Source organism: Lacerta agilis, chromosome 6 (genome assembly GCF_009819535.1).
Source record: "Lacerta agilis isolate rLacAgi1 chromosome 6, rLacAgi1.pri, whole genome shotgun sequence".
Taxonomy (NCBI): Eukaryota; Metazoa; Chordata; class Lepidosauria; order Squamata; family Lacertidae; genus Lacerta; species Lacerta agilis.
In genome coordinates, this window is record NC_046317.1 from 18648933 (window position 1) to 18674659 (window position 25727).

Below are 25727 nucleotides of genomic sequence, written 5' to 3' on the forward strand. Positions count from 1 at the left end.
CTGCATTCGCAGCCATGCCATGCATGTAAGCTGGAGTAGTGTGGGGTGGGGTGGGGGTTGCAGGCAGATAGCCATGCCAGCCTGTATCTGGGGCAGCAATTAGACCTGTATCAGGGCTAGTGCAACAGGCCTGCCAACAGGATTCTCTGGGGCCAGTATACTTTACGTAGATTGGGCTCTATGCTGCACTTGCGTAAAATTTGCACAGACTTTGTCCCATGCATAATTTGTATTTTGCAGATGGGGGAGGAGTATCCAACAGACAGAATATTCATGTAATTGTAGTTCCATATCTCAAAAGGCATGCCCTGTTTAATATCTACCTGCCACACGAGGAATGAGAGGCTTGCTTTCCCCTAAATCACAACAGAACTTGAGTTTCATGTGTTGTGAATATATAGGAGGGCCCAGCAGTCACCAGCAAGAATAGGATTCCCGCCCCCCTATTTATGCAGCCTTGTATATACCAGTTTTCTTGTAGAATGCATCTCTCAGCCAAGCAAGAGAGCAGCGCTCTGCTTTTTGGATTTTGCCATGGGGCAGTGAGTGCCTCATTCAAGGCATTCTAATTTCCCCCAAATGTCCCTTAGCATTTTCTCACTTCTTCAAAGAGACACATTGCTTAGCAGGCATGGAAACATCCCACTTCGAGCTGTGGGCTGCCGCACCTACTCATGCAGCAATGTTTCAGCCTTCGGTGCTCTTGCTTGCGCTGGTCTTGTACATAACCACAGGGGTCAAATTTTGCAGCTCGAACGTGCAATTCTGATCTTCCCAAGACGTGGCCCTGGGCTTGGGGAATTGCAAAACAAGCAAGCAAGCAAGCAAGCAAACAAACCCATACCACAAACATAGTAAATACTTTATTAAAAGACAATTAGCATCTGTAATGCAATGTTGTGGTGTGAATGCTTCTGTCCATTCCATCCTCTGCATGAAGTTTTCACCCACCCCAGCATTCTGTGGCTGGTGAGCATGCTCATTCTTCTTTAGATTGCTTTGGGTTGTTATGGTCTCTCTCTCTCTCTCTCTCTCTCTGTCTTGTTTATTAATAATAATAATAATAATAATAATAATAATAATAATAATAATAATAATTTATTTATACCCCGCCCTTCCCGATCAAAACCAGGCTCAGGGCGGCACTGTGGGTTAAACCACAGAGCCTAGGGCTTGCCGATCAGAAGGTCGGTGGTTCGAATCCCCACCATGGGGTGAGCTCCCTTTGCTCGGTCCCTGCTCCTGCCAACCTAGCAGTTCAAAAGCACGAAGTGTAAGTAGATGAATAGGTACTACTCTGGCGGGAAGGTAAATAGCATTTCCGTGCACTGCTCTGGTTCACCAACATAAAAACATAAATTAAAAACGACTTTAAAAACAGCTTAAATAATTAGTAGCCTTGTTTTGGCTGCAGTCCTGTTGGCACTCACCAGCTGAGTATACTGAGCTGTGCACACGCAGCAATTGGTACAGTCTGTGTCCGAGTGATGGCTTTCTATATGGTGACTATCGTAGTGACTGAGAATTCACTGGAAAACCCATTGGCTGAGGCTTTCATTGGGGCAATCTTCATTAAAAAGGGGGGGAGCCCTTGTGAATATCACCACTTCTGAAGGAGTTGGCCTTGGCTATCCCTTTGCTTGGTCATGAGATCATGAGATCCTCATAGTGTGGAAAGAAGTTGAAAGGCAGGAAGATGTTGGTGATGGAGAAGGGTCTTTACAGATGAAGGATGAGGGAGGAAATGAGAAAGAGGACTGTACTTCATGTAATAAAGAGTAACATCCAGGAACATTGACTGCTGCCTCATAGAAAGACAGACTGTTGGTCCATGTACCTCACTTCTGTTAGCCATCTTCTGGAGCTTTCAGAGAGGGGTTTTCCCAAGTCCGAACTAGAGTTGTCAGGATTGCAGCTGGGATCTTCTACAAGCAAAGAATAGGCACTACCACTAAACTATGGCCATTCCCCATACAAGCCATTATAGTGGTTAACAGAGATGGTATACTAAGGGGCTAATATACTAAGAGTCCTAGAGCCCACAAGCCAAATATTTATTTCTGCATTAATGCACAGAGTGGGATTGATGATTGTGGGAACATTAATGAGCTCTAGAATCACCTGAGGCTTATGAAACTAACTAGATTGATATGTCTTCGCTTTACACCTTGCAGCTGATGCATGAAAATTATAAGCATGGCCACTTGTGCTTCTGTACATCTATGTGATGTGTGAATCTGATTGACTTGATCTGAAGGCTTTGTGTTAATACAAATTCAGGAAGTATTGAGTGATATTAATTGATAAAATTATTATTTGACTATTAATAAACAAGAAAAAAGCGAGTATAGAAAAATTCTTGCTAATGACAGGCTGTCACACTGAGAATTAAGTTTATGCCTCATTAAGCTGCCAAAAATCTGGCGCAGATCTATGTACATTTCAAACATCACTGCATAAACCAGAGAAATTCTGGTTTGACGAGGAATTCATGATAACCATTGCTATTTTTTATTTTATTTATTCTATATTGAATACAGTGGGACTTACTTCTGAGTAGACAGTGTAAGGCTCCCTTTAAAATAAAAGACTAAACACACCACATGTTTCCTTAAAAAAAATGACTGGCTGCTGACACATCGTAGTGAGAGAATTTAAAGTGGATTGGTTACCTTTTCCTGCCAAATTATAGGAAGCGCTTTGTATGCCAGTGTCACCGTTCCCTTCATTTGGTGCAGGATTTTTATTTTCAGAATAAACATGATTCCGTTTTTGCACATGAACACCCACCGTTTTTAATTGTTCTCTGCGACAAGGAGGGGAGGAGAAAGGAAAACCGGGACATTCTGGGATCAAATCAGAAACTGGGATGGCTTCTGTAGTTCTGGGACTTCCCCTGGAGAATCCGGACACTTGGAGGGTCTGACTGTGCCTTCAGACCTCAGTAAGGGCAGGATGCAAGAGGGGTGTGCAACTAGTAGTAGGACCGGCCTTTCCATGAGACAGACTGAGGTATCTGTCTCCAGTGGCATATTCTGAGGGGCAAGAAGTGGCAAGAAATGTTGTGCCATGTGGTCTGTCCTGCAGCCCCCCAAGCCAGCTTGTTGTTCTAGGGTGCAGTGGATAACTGCTTCATCACCTGTGCTGAAGTAAGATTTGGTGCACAGAATGAGGAATGCGCCGCCCTTCCCTCTTTATCTCATTTATAGTATGACAGCAGTGTAGCACACCATACTTTCCTCCTCTTCCTCCTCCTCCTCCTCCTCCTCCTCCTCCTCCTCCTCCTCATAATAGTGTTTTGAATGACTGTGAGCCTCTCTCTCCCTTAGAAGCCTTTTTAGGGGGAAATCTCAACACTGAGTTTTGTAAATATTCCCTCTGCACTGTAAACTCAAACGCGCTGAACTGTGTCCAGACAAATCACATTTCAGAAGCTGGAGCTGTGGGATTGGGGGGGGGGAGAGACCTATTTAGTCATGTACCCTCCTGGCCTACTCAAAGTTGGATTGTTCCCCGTAGAATATATTCTCGTGAGCAGTCCAGTCTGCTTCGAAAAGGCCTCATAGCAAAGGCCCTTCAGTTCTTTGCTTGGAACGGTATCCCACAGCCTCATAAATCTCACAGCCTGACTGGAGATGGAGAAATTGCTCCCAAATGGGATCTCTGCTGCATTTGTTTTGGCCGGGTCCCAACTGCAAGGATTATGCAGAAGAAATAAAAAGAGATGCTTTTAAATGAAATACTTTTTAGAAGAGAAGATCCAAGCGAAGCCTAGCAATACTCTCTTGAGGAACTCTGTGCATCATTTTATTTTATTTTTTTAACGATGCTAATTTGCCCCACCCCCCCTTTTTTTTTCCTCCAAAGACTTGCTGACTTGCTAAATCTATGCTTCCTTTGAGACACAGATTGTATGAGGCACCGTTTTCATGTCTGGCATGCAGGATTTAGCTGTACCTGCAGGGCTGAAATCTGTAGAGATAATAAACTTTCTAGTTAGGAAAGCATTTTAGTGTGTTTCCCGGGGGCAATTAGAGTAATGAAACTCATAAATATTCCAGTAACCATTGATTTTGGTACAGTCCTTGAGAACTGGCCTCTTCAATGCAGCTTTACCTCAAATTATTTAATGTGCTAAGGATTTTGCCTCAGAGTTGTGCCACCCGGAATAGCATGGAGGCAATTGGCTGAAAGGGCCCCTCTTTCAGGAACTTGCCTAAAGTCTGTGGCAAATACGAATAGGTGAATCCCATCAGTTTTGATCTAATTTTCGTTTGGTCTTACAAAAGTCTGCCTTGTGTCTTCTCTGTTATCTAGGACTTTGCATGCTTGATGACTTTATTCATAAATATGTGTAATGGGGCAGCCCAGTCATGATTCAGTCAGAACTCAAATCCATTGCTAATTCCAAACATTTCCAAAATTCAGTAGCATCTGCTATTTGCAACTTTCCCCCCCAAATATGGTCAGTACAGAAGATATTACAAGAGGCAAACCAGAACATTAGAAGTCTGTAAAATTGCTGGTATGTAATTAGAGTGATAGGGATATGCCATAAGCGCATGTTGCCCTTTGCTGTTACTCATTATGTATCCTTAAATTCCCCAAGGTGGTGCTGGCCAGATGTTTTGGACTATAACTCCCATCATCCCTGATCATTATTGATGCTGGCAGGGGCTGATAGGAGTTGTAGTCCAACCATGTGGCGGGCACCAGCTTGGAAAAGGCTGCCATAGACAGAAATAGCAGCTGTTTCTCCACATAGGGTGATGGGTGGTTCAGTCTTTTTGAAGTCTGTGTAACCTCTGCACATCTTCACTCATAAGTCTCTCCTGGCCCATTTCCATATTAATCTGTCATTATTATTATTATTATTATTATTATTATTATTATTATTATTTCAAAACTGCACTGAAAATTGCATTCCAATATGTATGCAGAAATGTATTTTCTATCAAAATATGCATTTCTGCATGGATTTTGATACTTTTTGAGCCAAAAACTATGCCACAACACTCATAGAAGTGTGAAATCTGGTGGATAGCAACACTGCAATCTCCAAATTACTCTGAGATGTTTAGATCAGGTCAGTCAGCACTGGAGTTTGCAAAGATTGGATACATCAAGTATCCCTGATATGTGACAATTCCTCCACCACAGAAAATGGCCGGAAACAGAAGCATGCAACAATTAACTTAGAACATCTTTTTCCATTTATTTATTAATATGCTTGAATACTGCCTGTTATGTGGGTTTTGCACAGTGCTGTACAGTAATATAAAGTGCAGTGCAAAATATGCAAATGAAATTAAACGCAAGAGGAATGAAGCAATCAGGAAAATTACTTAAAATTCTACAGCATCAACACCCAGCAAAGGCCACGGTGAACAGGACAGCTTTTAAACATTCACTGAAATTGTATCCAAGTCAGTTCATGTCCTATTTCTGGGGGGTGGGGTGAGGAGGTCATTCCAGAGTATGGGTGGCATCACAGAAAAGTCCCCTTTCCTAGTTGTTCCTAGAGGGAGATCTGCAGATTGTCGCACAGCCAGGAGGACTTCTGATCTTGATCTTAGTGTCCAGGTAGGTCTGTACAGGCACCCTGAAATTAAGCTTGTGTTTGTCGTCTTGTGTTCTTTCTCTCCACCATAACAATAATGTAGTACTTAAGGAGCAAGCACTCTGTGTGGATGTTCAGACATAAACCAGCCCCCCCCCCAATTACACTAATTGCATGCTGCCAGCGGCGTAACGAGCTGCTTTGCCGCCCGGGGCGGCAAACTTGAAGGCACCCCTCCCGGGGGGTGGTGCGCTGCTCCCTAGCACATGCGTCGTGACATCACGACAGGTGCGCAGCCTCCTGGGTGGACTGCGCATGTGTGGACACGCGCAGTCCACCCAAGATGGCGGGCACGATCGGCCGGCACCCCTTCCGACCAGCACCGCGTCGCGCCGCGTTTTAAGGCTGCAGCGGGCGAACAGTAGCGCTGCTGTTTGCCCGCTGCAGCCTTAAAACATGGCGTGGCGTGGCGCCGGTCGGAAGGGGTGCCGGCCGATCGCCCCCGCCATCTTGGGTGGACATGCGCAGTCCACCCAAGCTGGCGTGTGCAATCGGTCGGCGCCCTTTCTGACCCGCGCTGCGCCGAGTTTTAAGGCTGCAAGATGGCGGCCGCCATCGGTCGGCACCCCTTCTGTGTGGTGCGGCAACCTTTAAGGCTGCAGCGCGTGAACAGCAGCACAGACGCTGTGCTGCTGTTCACGTGTTGCAGCCTTTTAAATGTTGCTGCGCCGCCGGTGTCGATCGCGGGGGTGGGGCCCGCCCCCAGAGTGTCACCCCCCAGGGCGGTACCCGGGGCAGACCGCCCCCACCCCCCCTTGCTCCACCCCTGCATGCTGCAAGACAACTCTCCCCTACCTCACATGCTAGAGTTGCCATACGTAAGGGAAAACCCTGACATGTCCTCTTTTGGGGGGCCAACATACTCATTCGGGCGGATTTTTACATTTTAAAGGAAATGTCTGGGTTTGTTGTCTGCACCATGCCTCTTTCCCTGGCTCAGACTAGCAGTGGCTCAAGCTGTCCTCTTTTTATATATGGCAATCCTATCACACATAGACTAGTATATAAAACCCATTTTAGTAAATCCACAACTTTTTTTTTAAAAAAAACATATATTGGATTGTCTTCTATCTTAAGCATGTTTCTTATAAGAAACCTTTGCAAAAGCAAAGTCGAATCAGGAGTTTAGAATATTTTCCCTCTTGCAATACCCAGAAAATAATGCACTTTCAAAGAGAGAGAGGATGCTTTTTCCACTTGGCATATTCCCTACAGTTCAGTTTCTTCCTTTTGAAGTTGTGAAGTGGTGCTCCCAAAATGAGCATCTAATGAAGAAACCAGTCCTTTCCATTGGGACTGCATGTTGATCAGGTTGTGTCATATAAATGTGCTTTTCTCTCTGGTAAAGAAACCATGAGGTCACAATGGAAATACCGTGTTTCATCAAAGAATGCCAGGTTTTATTCGTCCTGATGTTTGTATCAAAAAAGCCCATCCATGTGCAATAATAATCAGGACTGGAGCTCTACTAGGAACACATACGTAGCCGTATTGTAACTTCAGATGTTCCCCCCAAAAAAGTGACAGGAGAGGAAATACGTTTCCACAGTTCTGATGTCATGTTAGAAAAGGAAATCGCATGGAGGGTTTATGTAAATTGTTTCTGCAGCTGGAACTTGGACAGTTCCCTCCCCTTCAATTGTATTATTGGGAGTTACATGGGAAGCACTGTACAACTTCCCTGCAGTTCCTGTCCAGGATTTCAAACCCAGTTTGGGGCAGTCTGCCACTTGTATCCAGACTGAGCCGGATGTGTTTTCAAGCCTTGGTGCTTAGCGACGACATTTCTGTGTGTCAGACCTTGATACCAAAGACTTGCTATGGGTGTTTTTTTTTTGCATACTACACTGCCACTGAGAAGGCAGGGAAGGCTCCATTCCTGGCAAAAGAAAAAGGCTAAAGCTCGTCTAGAATCATAGACTTACAGAGTTGGAAAGGGACCATGAGGATCATCTAGCCCAACCCCCTGCAATGCAGGAATATGCAGCTGTCCCTTATGGGGATTGAGCCTGCAACCTTGGTGCGAACAGCACCATGCTCTAATCAACTGAGCTACCCATGCATGTGTCCAAGGATGTTGGGTGGGACCAAGGGAAACGCAAGTTTCCATGCCTCCCAACGTTTCTGAATGCCCTAGTCATGGGTACAGTCTGAAGTGCTGGAGAGCCACTGCCATCAGTGTAGACAATGCTGAGCTAGATGGTTCAAGGGTCTGATTCAGTATAAGGAAGCTTACTGTGTCTTTTATTCAAAGATAGCACCATAGTGTTCTCCAGAAGTTGTGGACTCCATGTTCCAACAGCCGGAGCCTGTGTGGTCAATGGTAAGAGATTATGGGAGCTGTAGGTTACATCATCACACTGGCTATTCCTGTTTCCAATTCAACCTTGCCTGCAGTGCCTGCTTAGAAATGCAATTTGTTTTAACTGAACATAGAGAAAGGAAAGCACATTTATTATTTCCTGCCTTCCCACTGAGTGCAAGTAAAAATGTCTTCCAAGGGAACTTTATAATGAAAGTCACAGTGTAAATTAATCTTTAGTGTAGGTGTGAGTTAATTTAGAATATTTGTTAATTAATATAGCATAATAAATACTGAATTAATATAAAAATATAAACGTTCTAAATGTATTGTTAACTCACACCTGCACTAAATATTAAGAAAAAGAAACAACCTTGCTGTAAATAGCTCTGAGCCCACAGGCTGGAGTAGGAAAGAAATCAAATCAATCAAATAAATACTAATTTTATCATGAATAAGGAATATGGTCCTATCTCTCTCATATTTCTATCAACCTGGGAAACAGTTTTTGGCCCAGTTGTTTCAAATAGCAGATGAGGTGGCAAACTTCATTCCAGACTCAACCTGAATTTCTATGGTTGAATGTTCCCCTCTGTGAAGAAGCTCAACGTAGCAACATAAATCCCTGCACATGGACTACTAGAGGTTGGACTAGTTGGAGTAAGGCTAGACTAGAACAGGCTCCTTTGACATCTAGTTTTCTATGGGCAGCGGTGGCAGATTCAGGGGAGCACAACTGGTTTGGTCACACTGGGAGCAGAGCATTGGGGGCAACACAACTGTTATGTAGAATGGAAGGCGCGAGGCAAGGGGCACCAAATTTGGTGGTCGCACAGGGTGCCATTAAAATTTGAAACCCCAAGATCTTCCACTGTAGGCAGCATTCATTCATTCATTCATTCATTCATCTGTCTTATGAATTCCAGCATGTGAATCCTCCCCCTTACAGCTAAATAAGTTTACCATCTCATCTGCTGAGCCTCGGAATATGTGTGTGACATTTCAGAAGGTAGCTGCAAGCAGTGATCAACCATGGAGCTACTTGATCCTTGGAATGTGCTCCTGCTGTTCCTCTGCCCTTCCTTAAACAGTGGGACAGTTTGGCTGCATCAGTTCTCTTTCATTTGGAGCTGGGAAACAACAGAGTGCATAGTCTCGTTATCAAAGAAGAAAAACAAAAACAGCCTGTTTATTTAAAGATGTACAGGATGAGAAGGAATGGGAGGAGTGAAGCTGCCCCGCCTGGGCAGATTTCAGAGTAATCCCCAGAAAAGTCTCAGTAGAGGTCTCAGAGTTCAGAAATGCAAACAAAAACTGGCTTCTGCACACACACACACACACACACACACACACACACTCTTTCTCTCTCTCAGAAGCAAACTCCTTGTCATCCAGGAATCAATTTCAGGACAGTATACGAAGAAATTAAAAATTACAAAGGCATTATGGCATAAGCTATAACATAAAGCCAATGGATTGCTTTCAAACAATTTCTACTCACAGTAATAAGTGGACCTAAGTTAGCCATATCCATATTTCCACAAGTTTGTTCTGAAACCCTGTCTGCACTATAAAGTTAAAGCAGAATCATACCACTTCAAACAGTCATGGCTATGCCCCCCCCCAAAATAAAATCTTGGGAAGTTTAATTTGTTAAAGAGTGTTGAGAGTTCTTTGGAGAGTCCCATTCCCTTCAGAGTGGTCAACCGTCAGTCCTTCTTTCCATGGAATTCTGGGAATTGTAGCTCTATGAGGCAAAGAGGGGCAGATCAGGACAAATTCCTCAAGCATCCCTAGCTAACCACACATCATATCTTCCTTCCTCTTCTACCTGCATTACTTCAGAAACGTGAAGGAGAATTAACATGTTGATGACCTACAAGCTTTCTCTTGGGGCTTCTCTCTCGCCTATACTACCCCCCCCCAGTGGTATAATTTCAATCCATCTTGCATTAACAAAAAAAGGAAAGGAAAGGAAAGCAGGGAAGATCCCAGGGCTTATTAGTTATTGACAACATTTTTAGACCACCCATTAACAAAACTTTATCCGGGTGGTGCAGAGAACTATTTTTTAAAATAAAACACACACACCATAAAATATAAAATAAAAGTAAATGTAAAGGGACCCCTGACCAGTCGTGTCCGACTCTGGGGTTGTGGCGCTCATCTGGCTTTAATGGCCGAGGGAGCCAGCGTACAGCTTCCGGGTCTTGTGCCCAGCATGACAAAGCCACTTCTGGTGAACCAGAGCAGCGCACGGAAATGCCGTTTACCTTCCCACCGGAGCGGTACCTATTTATCTACTTGCATTTTGATGTGCTTTTGAACTGCTAGTTGGGCAGGAGCTGGAGCCGAACAACGGGAGCTCACCCCATCGCGGGGATTCGAACCGCCGACCTTCTGATCAGCAAGCCCTAGGCTCTGTGGTTTAACCCACAGTGCCACCCGCGTCATATATAAAATACAAGGACATAAAAAGAACTTTGACATCAAATCAGAAACAAATATGCCTCCCGTTCCCCGGGCTAGGATGCAGTTGTTGTCTGCTGAATTTTGCTATACAGAATCACAATCCAGCAGGCAGCTCAAAGTGCAAGCAGAGGGTGTTGAGGGGAGCCCAGTGTCAGACATATGAAGGTTTGATCCAAGGCCTTTGCTTCTGACAGATTGCTGTGGGATTCATGCCACCATCTTGGCTGTAGGATTAACCATTTTTCTTAACATAGTGCAATGCCAAAGGTGGGCAGTTGGCCCCTGCTGCATAGAAATCCTTCTAAGGCTGTAGCCCTTTGCCTGAGCAACAGATTGCCTCAGTTGTCTTCAAGTATATCTGCCTCTTTAATAACCTGTAACTATCTTACTTCTTACTCATTCTTAACATTTGTAGATGAATGGCTTGGATCCCACCCCCACTATCTTGACTCATCCTTGACCTCCTTTACATTTTTGCTCAAGAGATCTTCACTGCTGACGCTTCACTGTAGACCTTCCCTTTGTCCCTAATGTGCACTTTTAATAGTTGTGTAGAAGAGAGAATTTCTACAGGTGTTGCCGTAACTCTGTCATATAAGCTTTCTTCCTCCTCCTTCTACACAGCTATTAAAGGTGAAAGAGACCTGTCCACTAGGGTTGCGATGATGGTTGTCTGAAAAGATAGCTCAAGTGATGGCTTCTCAGCCTTTTGGATAAGATCATGCAAAAATATTACCTGTGTTAATTGTTTAAGTGATTCTCTCTGGGCAGGAACAGAATTTGGATTTTTTGGGGGTGAGGAGAGGACTTTAGAGTTAATTTAGAATTAAGAAGATGGTGACTGGGCCACTGGGAATGGGGCCCTGTTGTTGGCACTCCTGTCACCTCTGGTGGTGGTGACATAAAGTTGAAGTTAAAAGTTTTTTCTTAATGAACAAATAAACTAACTCTGCAACCACCCCCTGTTCAAATGGGAGGAATGCCCCACCCCAGATTTGCAGCCTATACATGGATCATGTTCTTCAGAAGGTCATTTGTTTATTGCCATACCGGCCATAAATTTTGCTACCTCTTTGAGAATTGAGTGGGAACTAGTAGTGGCTTCCTTCTATCCAAATATCTTTCAGTGGGACTATCTTCTGCAAAGGAAGCAATGTTATGGAATCGACAAAGTACAGGATGTCTATCTTACCTAGCACAGGTGAATCAGAAAAATCATTCTCTCAGATAGTGAAGTCAAGCTGTGAATGCCAGAAGGATTGGGGACCATATGGGGCCCCCTGTGAAACAAGAGAGAGGTGTGCTGTGAGAAATCCTGAGTTTTGCAGAAGTACATTTTATTAAACAAAAAATCCTAAGGAAGCAACCGTGCCCCCCCCCCTCAAGGAAAATAACAAAAAACCCCAAAACAAATCCCAAGTAAGTACTGAACATGCTCTGTAGTCACAGACGGTTGAGTGTCAATTGAAAAAGAAAATTAGATCAACTGATGTAGCAGTTATTGCGATTTTTCCCCTTTTCCTTTTGTTATTGTTGAATTCTAAATAAACTACAAAGGGGGGGATTAGAAATGGAGACGTTAGAAATGGAATGTTTTCCTTTAAGCCTCCACAACTTATAGTACCTTGGATACAAAAGTGGGTGGTGGGGAGGTGGCACTCACTTGACTTCTGGTTGCTTCCATTTCTGCTGCAGGCTGGGAAGTGGTGGGGATGTTGTTGGTGCAATGCAAATGCACTGGCAGAGCCAATCCAGTTCTCCCACTGGTGTGTTTGCACTGCACTGACATTGCTGCTGCTGCTGCTGCTGCTGCTGCTCTCCCAACCAGATATACAGAGGCTTGGAAAGCACAGCTGACTCACTCCATCATCTGCTACTGCCTCGTTGGCAAGAATCCTGAGCAGAAACACTCCTGTTAGGGGTTGAGCATACATTTTGTTGTTAAGTTAGATTTGTAACCAATATTGGTGATCCTGACAATATCTTATGTGAACGGCAGCTATTACTTTTGTACAGGTGAGAATGTGAATCTTGATGAATCATGGCATTCCTAATAATGCCCAATGAGTTCACAAACACGTTCTTTTGACCAAAATCCAACTTGCTAGACATTGGACCACACTGAACATCCATTAAACTGTGATGGCTTTGCCCCAATATCCTGAGATATTAGATTTCAGCAGCCCACTGAATTATTTCCTAAAAGTGTTTACCAAGGACCACTACGCAAATGTGAAGCGGAAGGGAAATTACAGCCACATTTTGTCACAAGGACTGTATATTTCTTTTTTTTCCAAGTGTTTTTTATTACTTTTGTTCGTTACATCAACAAATTCACATAAAGATAATAAAAACAGTTCCAGAACTTATTACAAACCATTATGAGTTCAGACATTTTCTTTGTATATCCCTATACTCTGCCGAGTATTGTGACTTCCCTCCCTTCCATCCCTGGGTTTCAATCTTCTCATCCTTCTCTCGCTTTAGTTATTGTCCATTCACCATTGATATGTACATTTTTAATTTATTCTTATCTACATCTATTATCGAATGTTCTCACATTGCAAGTATTTTGTTAAATCCTGTTGGTGTTATCATTTTATTACCAGACTTTTTTAAATACTCAATAAATTTACTCCAATCTGTTATGACCTTTTGATCTCTCTGGTTTCTTATCCTCCCTGTTAATCTAGCCAATTCCAAATATTCTATTAATTTATTTCGCCACTCTTCAATTGTAGGTAAGTCCGGTGTTTTCCATTTTTGAGCCAGCAAGATTCTGGCCGCCGTGGTGGCGTAAAGGAATATCTTCTGGTCATTTTTTGTAATATCACTTCCCATTAGTCCTAGTAAAAAGGCTTCAGGTATTTTGTGGAATGTGTATTGCAACATCTTTTTTAGTTCATTGTATATTGCTTCCCAGTATTGCTTTACTTTCTCGCACCCCCACCACATATGGAAAAAGTCCCCGTCTTTCGTCTTACACTTCCAACATTTCTTATTTCCTGTTCTGTACATTTTGGCTAATTTGGTTGGGGTTATATACCAACGGTATAACATTTTCATCAGATTCTCTTTTAATACTATACATGCCGTAAATTTAATGTTATAGTTCCATAATTTCTGCCATCTATCATACTGAATGTTATACCCCAAGTCAACCGCCCATTTTATCATGGCCTCTTTCACAAGTTCATCCTTTGTGTACCACTCTAATAAGTAATCATACATTTTAGTCAACAATTTCCCCTTCCCTTCCACAATTTCCATTTGAAATTTAGATTTGCTTTTTTCAAAACCGCCTTTTCTTTTATCCTCCTTGAATATTTCATTCACTTGGTGATATTGTATCCATCCAGTCATTTTATCCATTACAGCCTCATAAGGTTTTAGCTTCCATCCTTTATCTGAATCTACCAATAAATCTTCATACGTAATCCAAATTTCTGCCATATTTACTTTTTTCACCGTTAGGATCTCTGTTGGGGATAACCATTTTGGCGTCTTCCTTTCTAATAAGTTTTTATACTTATTAGGACTGTATATTTCTGCTCCGTGAATAGAATGTGCAACTAAAATGCAGCCTTGTTTTAGTGACCTTACATTTTGTTGAAATGTCAAAGGCAACATCCTAGAACAACTAAAATATTTTCCAGTTGATCGTGTATGATGCAATTCAACCCGCTAAATATACTTGCTTTTTATATGTGCCTTCGCAGTTTCTCATTCATGAATGACGGGCTTTTCAAACTGTGCCTTTGGCAATGCTTAGCATAAATATCAATTTACTCACTGTCTGTGTGCCTTGTTTTAAAAAAATTCTAGCATACTTGGCACAGTTTTTTTGATTCAGTCAATGTTTCTGTTTGTTTTGTGGTCTCTGAAGAACTTTTTCTAACCTGCCCTTAGCAATTGAATTAGCCACAGGGTTGGCACAGCCCAGAGCAGTCACTGATTTTGCTGTCAGACTGATCCTATCACTATTTTTAGCTAAATAGAAATATTATTAAATGGTATGCAGTCCCATTTTAAATGCCGAGTAACTGATCAGATGAGTGCTAGAAATAAATAATAATGCTTGTCACTTAGCTCAATTGTATAGTGCCTGCTTTGCATGCATGCAGAAGATTGTGAGTTCAATACCTGGCATCTCCAGTAAAAATACATACATGGGGGAAAAAATCAAGTGATGGAATAGATCTCTGTCCGGAACCTTGGAGAAATGCAGCTAGTCAAGACAGAGAACAATACTGGCCTTGGACAAATAGCTTGACCTGATGCAAGGCAACTTCTAATGTAATTGTGGGATATCCAGCCTCATATTACCAACATGCTTAAGTCTAATTAATGCATGGAAGGGGTTAAGACCATAGAGTGGGCTGTCCTGCCAGGCTTAGCTACAGTAGGCCATTCCCTCTCATTTTAGGAAGAAGGGTTTCCAAGCCTTTGTTCTTCCATTCCGCCATATGAAATCCTTCAAATAAGGAGGTCTGGTCTAGTTGTTCCGAGCTCAGGCCATGTGTCCTACAAGCCATCTTTGTATTTCTATACAAATAATTTAGAATTTAGGCACATTTATAAATAGATAATAAAAAAGCAATATATCAAAAGAGATTTTGATTTTCATGCTCTTTATTCAGCTCATAGTAGTGAGGAATGTAGTTCCCCCAAAACGCTTGCTTTATATACACTATTTACACAATGGGCCCCACGTGATTGGCTAATTCCGGGATACTCCTGTATGCCAATCAGAGTGCGGATTCACTTCCATCTGGAGCTGGATTGGGTGGCTCCTGCATACCAATCAGACTGCTGCAATCTCAATCCTATTGTTCTGGGACCAATCAGACTGCTGCAATCTCAATCTTATTGTTCTGGGACCAGTCAGACTGCTGCAATATCAATCCTATTGTTCTAGGACCAATCAGACTGCTGCAGTTTGGATCCTATTCAACTCAGTACATAACAATATTTTTAAAATACTCACAATCCTTACATAACACAATTGTATAGAAAAGAGAGAGAGAGAGAAATAGAGAGACCCATTATCACATTTACTTCTCCTAGTCTCCCACCCTGAGAGGTAGCTGAGGGAGGTGATTTTAGCCAGGTGTTTCCATGCACAACATCCACATTCTTAGCTGCTGCATTACAGCAGCTCTAAAATTCAGAGGAATTACTCTGAAACACAAACGTTGTTCAAATGTCCAGCTACTGCCACCCCCAGTCACCAGGGGTGATGCTTTGGGATTCTCAGAGCTAAGGCCAAACCTCTGCCCTATATTTTTTTAAGCTGGGACATTTTTAAGAAGGGCACCAGCAAGACTAGTCAAAATCTGGACAGATTGCAACCTAAGCCTTTCAGTAGAAAGCCTTTACGGTTTGATTGCATAATTTAGAATATCTGACCCCGACCATAAAAAGTACTATATCTATTTGTCACACTTAAATGCTTTTCTCCATCATAAAACGATTGTGGTGTCCTCAATGTAGTTTTCGTCAGTGACAAATTTTCATTCATTTTTGTTTGTTTGCCCAGAGAAGCACATGAATGCATGCAATTGAACCTCTTTGGCTGACTAGTCAGAGGAGACAGACATTGAGGTGTTACATTCCTCTGCAGACACAACCTATTTGTTCTCTATCAATAGAGCTTTCAGAGAGGCTGCGACACAAGAGGAACTATTTCTTATGGAGTTGTGCTTTTCAAAAATCACCTTCAGGGAAATGTGCCATGTGTAAAGATGTCTCCTTTGCATATTTTAATTTGACATTGAAACTCTCGGACCTATGCATTATAATTTGTTAAGTACCATTGAAGATCTTGGCTGGGAAAGATTCATTTTCCTCTTTTGATTTTATTTAGGGTTGATAGATTTTGATTTCATTACATCTTGACTTGGTTGATGGTTGGCAGGTTTTGGCCAGTTTTATAATATCTGTGGGCCCGTGTAGCTTTAGCTGCTTGTTCCTTAGGACCATAAAAAGGTGACAAGTCTTTTTGGGCTAGACTTCAGACTCTATAGGCAGGCTTGTGATAGTACTTGGGCCCCGGAGCAAATGCCACAACTACCACCCTCACTATGACTATAATCATTTTATAGCTACAACTGCTCAACATTTATTATATGCTAGCAAGACAGGGCATGCCAAGATTTCTCAGCAAGGCTTCTGAGCCTTTAACAGTATTGCAGCAGGCAGAAATTCCACAGGCAAATGATTTCATAGAATCATAGGCTTGTAGAGTTTGAAGGCCTCTGTGCCAAATGGTCGCTCACCTGAGTTGCAGGTGGACTTTGGTTGCAGCCCAGGACAGCTTTTCCCATCAGGGCACATAATAGACCATTTACCCTTGTGGCTGGTCATTGGAATCCTTTTCAACCGGCCGTGGGGGCTTGTGGGATTGCCCGCCAAAACTTTTATTTAAACCAGCCAATCATGGCAGTTGAAGTGGGCGGGGCAAGAGTGGCAGACTGGAGTGGAGAACTCTTCACTCTGGTCTGCCTCCAGAATATTGTGTGGGTATCTCACCTAAGATTCCCAACAGCACAGTATTCCAGCCATGCAAAATATCAAGAGATTTCTATGCATGCACATTTCTCCATCCAAGCTGATTTCTGCCTGAAGCACATTCTCAATTTTCAGAGTGCAACCGTGAGGCCAAGACCTGTCAACTTTCTTTCATGTACTTAATGTGTATCTGCTGTCCCTGGAAGATGATCTCAAATCAGATGAACTCATGGAGATTAAAGGGTGAAGCGAGTGAGCATGAATGAAAAAGTGACCAGGGTTTATGTTCATTTTTAATTTTGTGGACATATTTTGTGGATAATTGGGTGGTGCTGTTTCTGAGTGTGAAATAATAGTGACAGGGTATTCACTGTTGGACATCAACATGGTTTTAAAAAGCATACTGTATTTGAATAAAATTAAATCAGTTTCACACACACACACATCTTCCATTGTTTTCCTCACATAAATGTTTACTTATTTATTTAAAATGCAGCTTAATAATTAAGTCTGGGGAAAGTGTTCTGTTTTATTTTTGCCTGGGAATTAACAATATGCACATTAGAGTAAAATTGCTGAATTATTGAAAAATAATTCATATTATCACAGGGGTTCTATGTAACTAAATATTGGCCAATTCTAAAGCAGGTCATAAACCACCATCCTTTGGTTGCATTGCTGTAAAAGCAGGACTTTGTTTTTCATCTGGAACTTGCCGGAACGCAGATCCGGGAACTCTCAGGTGTGCGCTATTGCCATTTTAAGAGGTGTTCATGGTGAGTTCCGGCACCTCTTTTTCTAGAAAAAATAGCACTGGTAAAAGATAGCATTTTTTCTGCAACTATTCCTTGCTTTTTCATTACCTTCATGTTTATTTTATATAAATCTGAAAGAAAATAAGCAAATAAGGAGATCTTACTAATAGAATTTTGGTGCTTTACTTCTCTTAACTTTTTCTTCCAAGTGAGTAAAAGAGCTTTCCATGACTGCTAATATAGTTTGCTGCCACTAACACAGCCACGCCTGGTATGTTTCCTTTCACAATTTAGTATGGAACTGAAGATTTAATTGAATATGACTATGACTATGGAGATCCAGATTATAAAGATTATAAAGAACTTGACCCTGTAACAGAGGGACCCCCACTGTACGACGAGATTGTCACACAGACTGAGGTAACGGCATGTGCTGTGTGTGTTGTGTGACGTCCCTGTCATCTCCCTTGTGGTCTTGTCATGTGGTGTCTTGTGTTAGCTAAGCCTTTTGTTCCTTTTCACCTCCCTCTTGCCTTCCTGTTTGTCCCTAAATCTCATTTTAATTCAACAGTGGAAGAGCAGAAGACCACCAGCAATTGCCTATCTATTTATTTGTTTGTTTTAAGCCTTTTGACTTACGCTGCTTCCTTTCCTACCTCACTGCTTTTCCCCTTTCATTCATGTATGTTTTCCCATTCCATCTTTCAACACCTTTTTTCAGAAAAAGAAAAAAGCCCCAAAGAAGAAGAGGACAGTGGCTGCTAAATCAAAGAGCGACTCCCAAAAGTTCACACTCAAAAAATATGAATCATTTTCATCCAAGAAGAAGAAAAGCTATCAAGCCTCAGCAAAAAGCAAACTAGGGGTAAAGGTAGCCAAAAAAATAATCAAGATCTTTCCTCAACCAAGCCTGGAAGATCTGTGATGTTGAGAAATGAGTAGCTTGCCTCTAACCCCCAGTAGATGAATTCACCTTTAGCTAATACCACAACCTAATTGAACCGTGATCCCTCCTGCCCATTTGCCTTTCTCTTTTGTGGTTAATGTCCTGTGTTCTCTTTCCTGTTAGGCCAACATTGTTGATGAATATAATGAATATAATGTGGCTGAAACTGACTATGGGACCTCTGAGGGCTACCAGACTGAGACTCCGAGCCGAACGACGGGACCAAATGAGGTAATGAGGAATGGAAAAGTATACAGGCAAGGATACTTCAAAAGATCTTAGTCAATAACTTTTACCAAGTCATAATCGGTTGCCCTCATTTAGTCTTATAAGAGATCCTCTAAAGACCAAAGTGGCTTGTGCCATGTTCCTGAGATGCACGGTTTTGCTCTAATATCGGGCATTTCGCCTTTCAGTTCTGCTTGAGAAGTGACTCCTAGAGACTGCAAAAACGTATCTTTCAGAGTTTAATCATATACATGTTTTGATGCTGTGTAGTATTCACCCAGCACAAACCTGACACAAGATCTTGCCCATATTCATGATTTCCCTGGCATGAGGATGAAAGGAAGGGTTAGTTTAGTGTCTGTTGGCATTGCAAGGGAGAGAGGCATAGCCCAAACAAGGCCAAATGTTTAATGGAAAGGAATGCAGTGACTGGATGGTGAGTGGAGGTAGAGAAAGGTCATAAGCAGATGGCCTTGAACTTAGTCTTTGAGCCCCCACCCTACTGATAATGCTTTTAACACTATCCTCCATAAATTTCAAAGCCCCAACGTAGATATAGCCATGCACAACAATGTGTACTCTTCCAAGATGGTGGCCAGGATGGATTTTCCCATACGCACAGCACTGTGAATGGAAACATGCACCTCATTCATACCATATAGTGAATGGGGATGAATTGGATGCATGAATTGCCATCTGGATCAACCACACAGTGTGGATGAGCATCCATATGCAGATCCATCCATACCTGGCCAGTGCCCATTGGCTCCCAAGCCAGTAAGGAAATCAATATGCAGAAGATGCTTTCATATGTTGATCTCTTTTACTAAAGTGGGAGGTCTGTGTCTACTCCACAGAATCAAGTTGCATTGCAAAGATTTAGGATTTCAAATAGCCTTTTCTTTTGATCCTGAATGGAAAGGTTTATTGGAAATTGTCCAAAACTGTCCTTCATTTTCTGTTGAAATGTGGAGTGTGCAATCAACTGACATTTATGAATGTGGATATTTTGCTTCGTAAATATCGACTTGCTATAAAACCACAGTTTTCCAAAGGTTTTGCATTATGCTGAAAGTTATTTGCTGCTCTTGTAAATAATTTTATGTTTCAAGTACATAATGACAAAATGCAAAGGTTATTACTTTGGAAAGTGCATTAAAATGCTTTCATAAAACAAAAAGCCAAGTCACCAGATTTAAGGATCTGGTGACTTCTGTTTCAGTGTATCTGAAGAAGTGTGCATGCACACGAAAGCTCATACCAAGAACAAACTTAGTTGGTCTCTAAGGTGCTATTGGAAAGAATGTTTTATTTTGTTTCAAAAAGCCAATGTGTGTGTGTGTGTGTGTGTGTGTGTGCGTGTGTTTCTGCGTGCACAAACATATATACACACATTCATAACAGACAAACATACTTTTAGCTAGCAAGGCACAGTATGTTTTTTCCAAAAAAAAAAAAAAAGAGAAAGAAATAGATTTCAGTCAACATGCAATGTTTTTAATATGTACAAAATCCTGTTATCTTGGCAGAGGCAAAATCCAAGCAGTTTCAAAATATTGAAAAAAATATTGAGGTTTTCTATTATTAAACCCATACATTGACGTTTTGTGTGTGTATCAGTAGGCAAATGGAGTGATTAACTTGTGGCTTCTCCTGTTAATTACATCTCCTGTTAATCACATCAGTGAAATAAACAATGCCTTCCTTTTTTTGTGGAGCCTCCATTTAGATAAATGAGAGTTGTATAAAAGCACAATGGGTCCCACTGCTGCTTTGAAATATATGGAGACTGGAAAGTTCCCATTTCTTATAATGCCTTATGTCTTCTACCCAGCAACACATCTGTAGTTTTCTACACCTCCAATTCATTTCCCAAAAGGCTTCACATAGGAACTTCTTCAAGTTCCAAAACATTTCTATATCCCTAACCATGACCCAAACCTGTTGCCTTCATAGTTGGGTCTTTTTTTGTGGGCTGGGCATCTTGAAGAAAAGGCTATTCCAATAATGCTGGTGCTTAAAAGCTAACTGCTTGGTTTCAGTTACAGGTAGGTAGCCGTGTTGGTCTGCCATAGTCAAAACAAAATAAAATAAAAAATTCCTTCCAGTAGCATCTTAGAGACCAACTAAGTTTGTTCTTGGTATGAGCTTTCGTGTGCAACATGCACACAAAAGCTCATACCAAGAACAAACTTAGTTGGTCTCTAAGTTGCTACTGAAAGGAATTTTTTATTTTATTTTGTTTTGCTTGGTTTCACACAGTTCTCATAACTGAGAAAATAAAGGAAGTCCTGAGCCTTCAAGGTGTATTGAATGTTACATGTAGAAACAGTGTAAACCATTTCTCTCTCTGTGAGACACATACACTTTTAAGTGTACAAACAACGCAATGCTACAAAATAGCATTTATTAGAAATATTTCTTTTTTTCTGTTCTCTCGTTTTAAAATTTCCATGAGATAATAGTGTTTATCATATGTCAGCAAATGTAATCTTCGCTCATTAAAACCAGAAAGTTATTTAACCACATATGATTAATCCGTAGCTTATTGTGCTTTCCCCGTTAATTTGTGCTTCAGGGGTTGCACTGTATCCAGTGGTGTTGGTCAGCTGACTGGAAGACTTTTTTTCCATGGGAAGGGGAGGGAATCAGTTCCTGGCTTTATTCCCTCCCCCTGAAGTGGAATGGGGAAGGGAGCAATTTTCAGTGATTTCCCTCTCCTCTCCCCCCACATGGTCCTCCAGGGCACATTGAAATGGGAGTGGTGGGTGGGAGGGTGAAGTCACAGGAAGAAGTCTCTGAAAATTGCTTTTCTCTCTGTTCCACTGATGGAAGCCTTTCTGTTAACTGAGTATCACCATTGGATGCAAACCCTCATGTACTTTTTTTTAACAGTGAGGCTGAAGTTAAAAAGTGTGTGAAGCCAAGTATGAAAACTTTTATGTACCCAGCATAAAGATGACATACTGCAGCGTTAGCGTCTGTGCTTTGGCATAAACTGCAAAATCAGTGAGTGAAAGTCTGGATTGATGGGGTTCCCCGACTAAATATTTCTAAATAGTTCAGTGGAACCAGGGTTTCATTTAATGGTTTTGCAAATGAAATAATAATAATAATAATAATAATAATAATAATAATAATAATAATAATGTTTATGAAAGCATTGATTTCATTGCACATAGGTATGTGCATTGGGTGATCTTTTAATACCCCTGAAACTCTGGCTTCCCAGTCTTTCAGGAGCAAATTAAAAGATTCCAGCGCTCTTGTGTTGTTTCGCCAGCCGTTATATCCAAATCTACTGAATGCTTATATTGCTTTACTAACAGTAATCCACATATTCATCCTATTCCCAAAACCTTTGCTGCTTATGTGAATAGCAAAATCCTGTTGAAGAAGTATTTGCTGAAGAGTACGTAACAGGAGAGGAGTATAACTCTGAGACTAAAAAAACTGAGGAAACAGATTATGGAAACAGAGGAGTAGACCACAGTGAATCTGAAGTTGTGGTAGATGGAGAAGTAGGCGAATATGATTTTTATGAATATAAAGAATACGAAGAGAAGCCAACCAACCCTACTAACGAGGAGTTTGGGCCTGGTGTTCCAGCAGAGACCGATATCACAGAAACAAGCGTAAGTTGGGGGACATCCAAGCTGCTCTTTAAATGTGGCAAGTGGTTCGTAGCAAAACATAGCTGTCTGCATTTTCTGACTGTTTATGGCAGTGGTGGTTAAGCCTTTCCAGGCCAACATTTATTTCCACTGACCCATGGGCAGCCCTATGGGACCCACATGTGAAAGTGAGTGTGGCTGAAGCGGGTGTAGCCTTTTTTTTTCTTTTAAGGACACATTTTAGGTGTGGAGGTCACAGCAACTGCTTGGAATCACAGAGTCTCAGAGGGAGACCCACGGGAGTGGTTAGTTTGAAAAATAGGGGCAGAAAAATATTTTGCCATCACGATGCAGTACCTATGGAAATACTACCCCCCTTAAAAATACACATTAATTGGTTTTGAACAATTAGGAGGGCTACAAAAAACCTATAGGCAACATGGCACCTCTGTGTGGTGGGTGTAGGGCCATGGTTCCCAACGTGGGGCAATTTGATTTTTAATGGGGGCAATTCGAGAATGAGTTATTAACAGTGAATGGCCTTTTAGGCTTCCTCCACATGACTAGGAGTTCACTTTTTGAATAATAAGAATTATATGTCACTGGGGGGGTGGTCAGGATTTTAGAGATGCTTAGGTGGAGCATGGCCCCCCCAAAAAAGGTTGGGAACCACTGGTGTAGGGACTTTATTGGCAGTTTATACAGTGTTGCATGTGTAGATGCTTCATAAAAATTAAACAAGTACAATACCTTATGGTTACACTCATACAGCTCATCTCAAGACTTAGGAATTTGTTGCCAGGACAGAGTGATGAGATCCAGATTGGCACCACCACCACCACCACCACCAACTACAACAACAACAATAATAATAATAATTTATTATTTATACCCCGTCCATCTGGCTGGGTTTCCCCAGCCACTCTGGGCGGCTTCCAACAGAATGTTAAAATACAATAATCTATTAAACATTAAAAGCTTCCCTAAACAGGGCTGCTTTCAGATGTCTCCTAAAAGTCTGGTAGTTGGTTTCCTCTTTGACATCTGGTGGGAGGGTGTTCCACAGGGTGGGTGCCACTACCGAGAAGGCCCTCTGCCTGGTTCCCTGTAATCATGAACTTGGTTTTCTTCCTTTCCCTTAAACTTCAGAATTTCTCCTTCATACCACACAATAATTGTGTTACTGGTCTCGGCATTTCCTATGTCCAGTTAACCTGAGGGACAACTAAACCAGAAAGGACTCGTGAGGTTCCAGAAGCAATAACGCTCACTAAGATTTCAGATGGAAGTAGAGGAGGAAGCAACCCTCATTCTAGCCAGTTCCCATATATCTCACTGAGGAGGCCCACTAAAACAAGGATGGGGAAACTGTGTGGATGGACTCCCATCCCCTGTCATTCCCACCCAGCATGGTCAGTGGACATGGATGATGGGAATTGCATCCTTACATTAAAAGAGCCCTCAATAAGTTTTGTCTGCAAATCCCACCCTCTGACCTAAAAACAGCTTGGCACCTACAGTCCTATTTGCAATATTATCTACATCTTGTAACTGATCTGTTCCCAGTCAAGGCTGTCATATGGAAGACAGCCAAGGCCCAAAGCATTTTTTTTTCCTTTGAATTCATGGAACAATCCTGGGGTGAAGTGGAGGGGATGGGGTTTAAAAAATAAAGAACTTCTACTCATGTTTAATCTGTTTGAGATAAACAAGCAGCTTTCTCAATTATGCTTGCAGGAATAAAAAAATGGCAGATTGCCATTTGTAAGCGAATATAGTTGCTTGAATATCTAAATAAATAAATTAGTGGCTACAACTCTTCGTTTGCACCACAAGATCTTGTCCTGAACTTGTAAGCATATATTTCAGTTTAGTCAAAGACAGGACAAAAGCCAGTGTTAGTTCTACTCATAGAAGACCCATTGAAAATAATGGACATGACTTACTCTAAACAAGTTAGCAAGTTCCTGCTCTCCTCCTCCTCCTCTTCCACAACTGCCAGACAAAAGCCATAGCCCATGGGAAGTGTGACTTCACTCACACTACTTTCTGGTGTCAAGTTTTCATCTGGAGATATATGCAGGCAATCTAAACATCATTTGGCACGTTTAAAATCCATTCTGACCCACGCTGGAAACTATTCTCAGCCTTGGTTTTTGAAGGTATAATGCAGGGAATACCAGTGCAGCTGTGGTGAGAATTGAGCACTTTCAGGGTCTTCCTCCACATTTATTTTTGGGCTCATGATCCAAATCCAAATTGGTGTTTCCTGCTTGGCAGGGGGTTGGACTGGATGGCCCTTGTGGTCTCTTCCAACTCTATGATTCTATGATTCTATGAAATGTTCATGCTCGTCTCCAGAATGCCACACAATGGATGTTCACCATTTCCCCAGTGGGCATCAGTTGCAGACCATCACTCTCTGCTTCCTTCCCGACAGCTGATAGGGAATTCCCCCCCCCCAACTTTTGTGGCCATGGGGATGTGACTGCCTGGCCAGTGAGCCGTGTTCAAATGGGCCAGTCAGGGCGCAAGTTATAGGGCCCAAGTTGCTGGCTGGCTAGGCATTGGCCACTGTCATGACTGGCCGGGCAGGCCTATCTCCAGATAAAGAGCTGCAAATTCTGGCAATATCAAAAGAAAACTGCATGCTCCTGTCTTCTCAGTAGCAGGGGACATTTGGCCTGACATACATTCTAATATATTTTCCTCTCGGTATCTTCCCTCCACAGGTGAATGGCCATGGAGCCTATGGGGAAAAAGGACAGAAGGGCGAAGCAGCTGTGATTGAACCTGTGAGTATTTTAGAAGTGAGCGACTGTGACGTTCCATGGGTTGGTTTCCACCTGTATGTTCAGCTCTTGATCAAGTAGTGAGTTTGCTGGGTGCGAATGGGGCACAAAGACCTTTAAAAAAACATCCTGGCCTTTTACATCTGACAGTTTTATCTCAGAACGCAATCCTATGCGCTGGGGAAAGGCCACAGAGCACATGTGTTGCATGCTGAAGTTCCCCCGGCCTTTTGAGTGAAATCATGCAGAGCCATTGCCAACAAGCCTTCCCCGACCTGGTGCCCCTCAGATGTTTTGCACTGCAAATCTCATCATCCCTAGCCATTGCCCATGCTGGCTGGGATTGATGGAAGCTGAATCTCAAAATTCTTGGAGGACATCAGATTGAAGAAAGGTGATGTAAGGAATATTGAGCTAGATGGGTCAGTGGTCTGGCTCAGCAGACGACAGCTTTCTGTGTTCTTTTCAGAAACAAACCATGCAGAGCT

General features: G+C 42.1%; 1 protein-coding gene across 1 annotated transcript in view; it reads left to right on the top strand.

Annotated features, from left to right (window-relative positions):
* Window positions 1-25727, top strand: part of COL11A1 (collagen type XI alpha 1 chain) — a 254149-nt gene that overhangs the window by 74738 nt on the left and 153684 nt on the right. The window contains exons 6-9 of the mRNA XM_033151495.1: window positions 17954-18079; window positions 18729-18836; window positions 22214-22468; window positions 25180-25242. Coding sequence (XP_033007386.1) covers window positions 17954-18079; window positions 18729-18836; window positions 22214-22468; window positions 25180-25242 — 552 coding nt within the window. The remainder of the gene's footprint in view (window positions 1-17953; window positions 18080-18728; window positions 18837-22213; window positions 22469-25179; window positions 25243-25727) is intronic.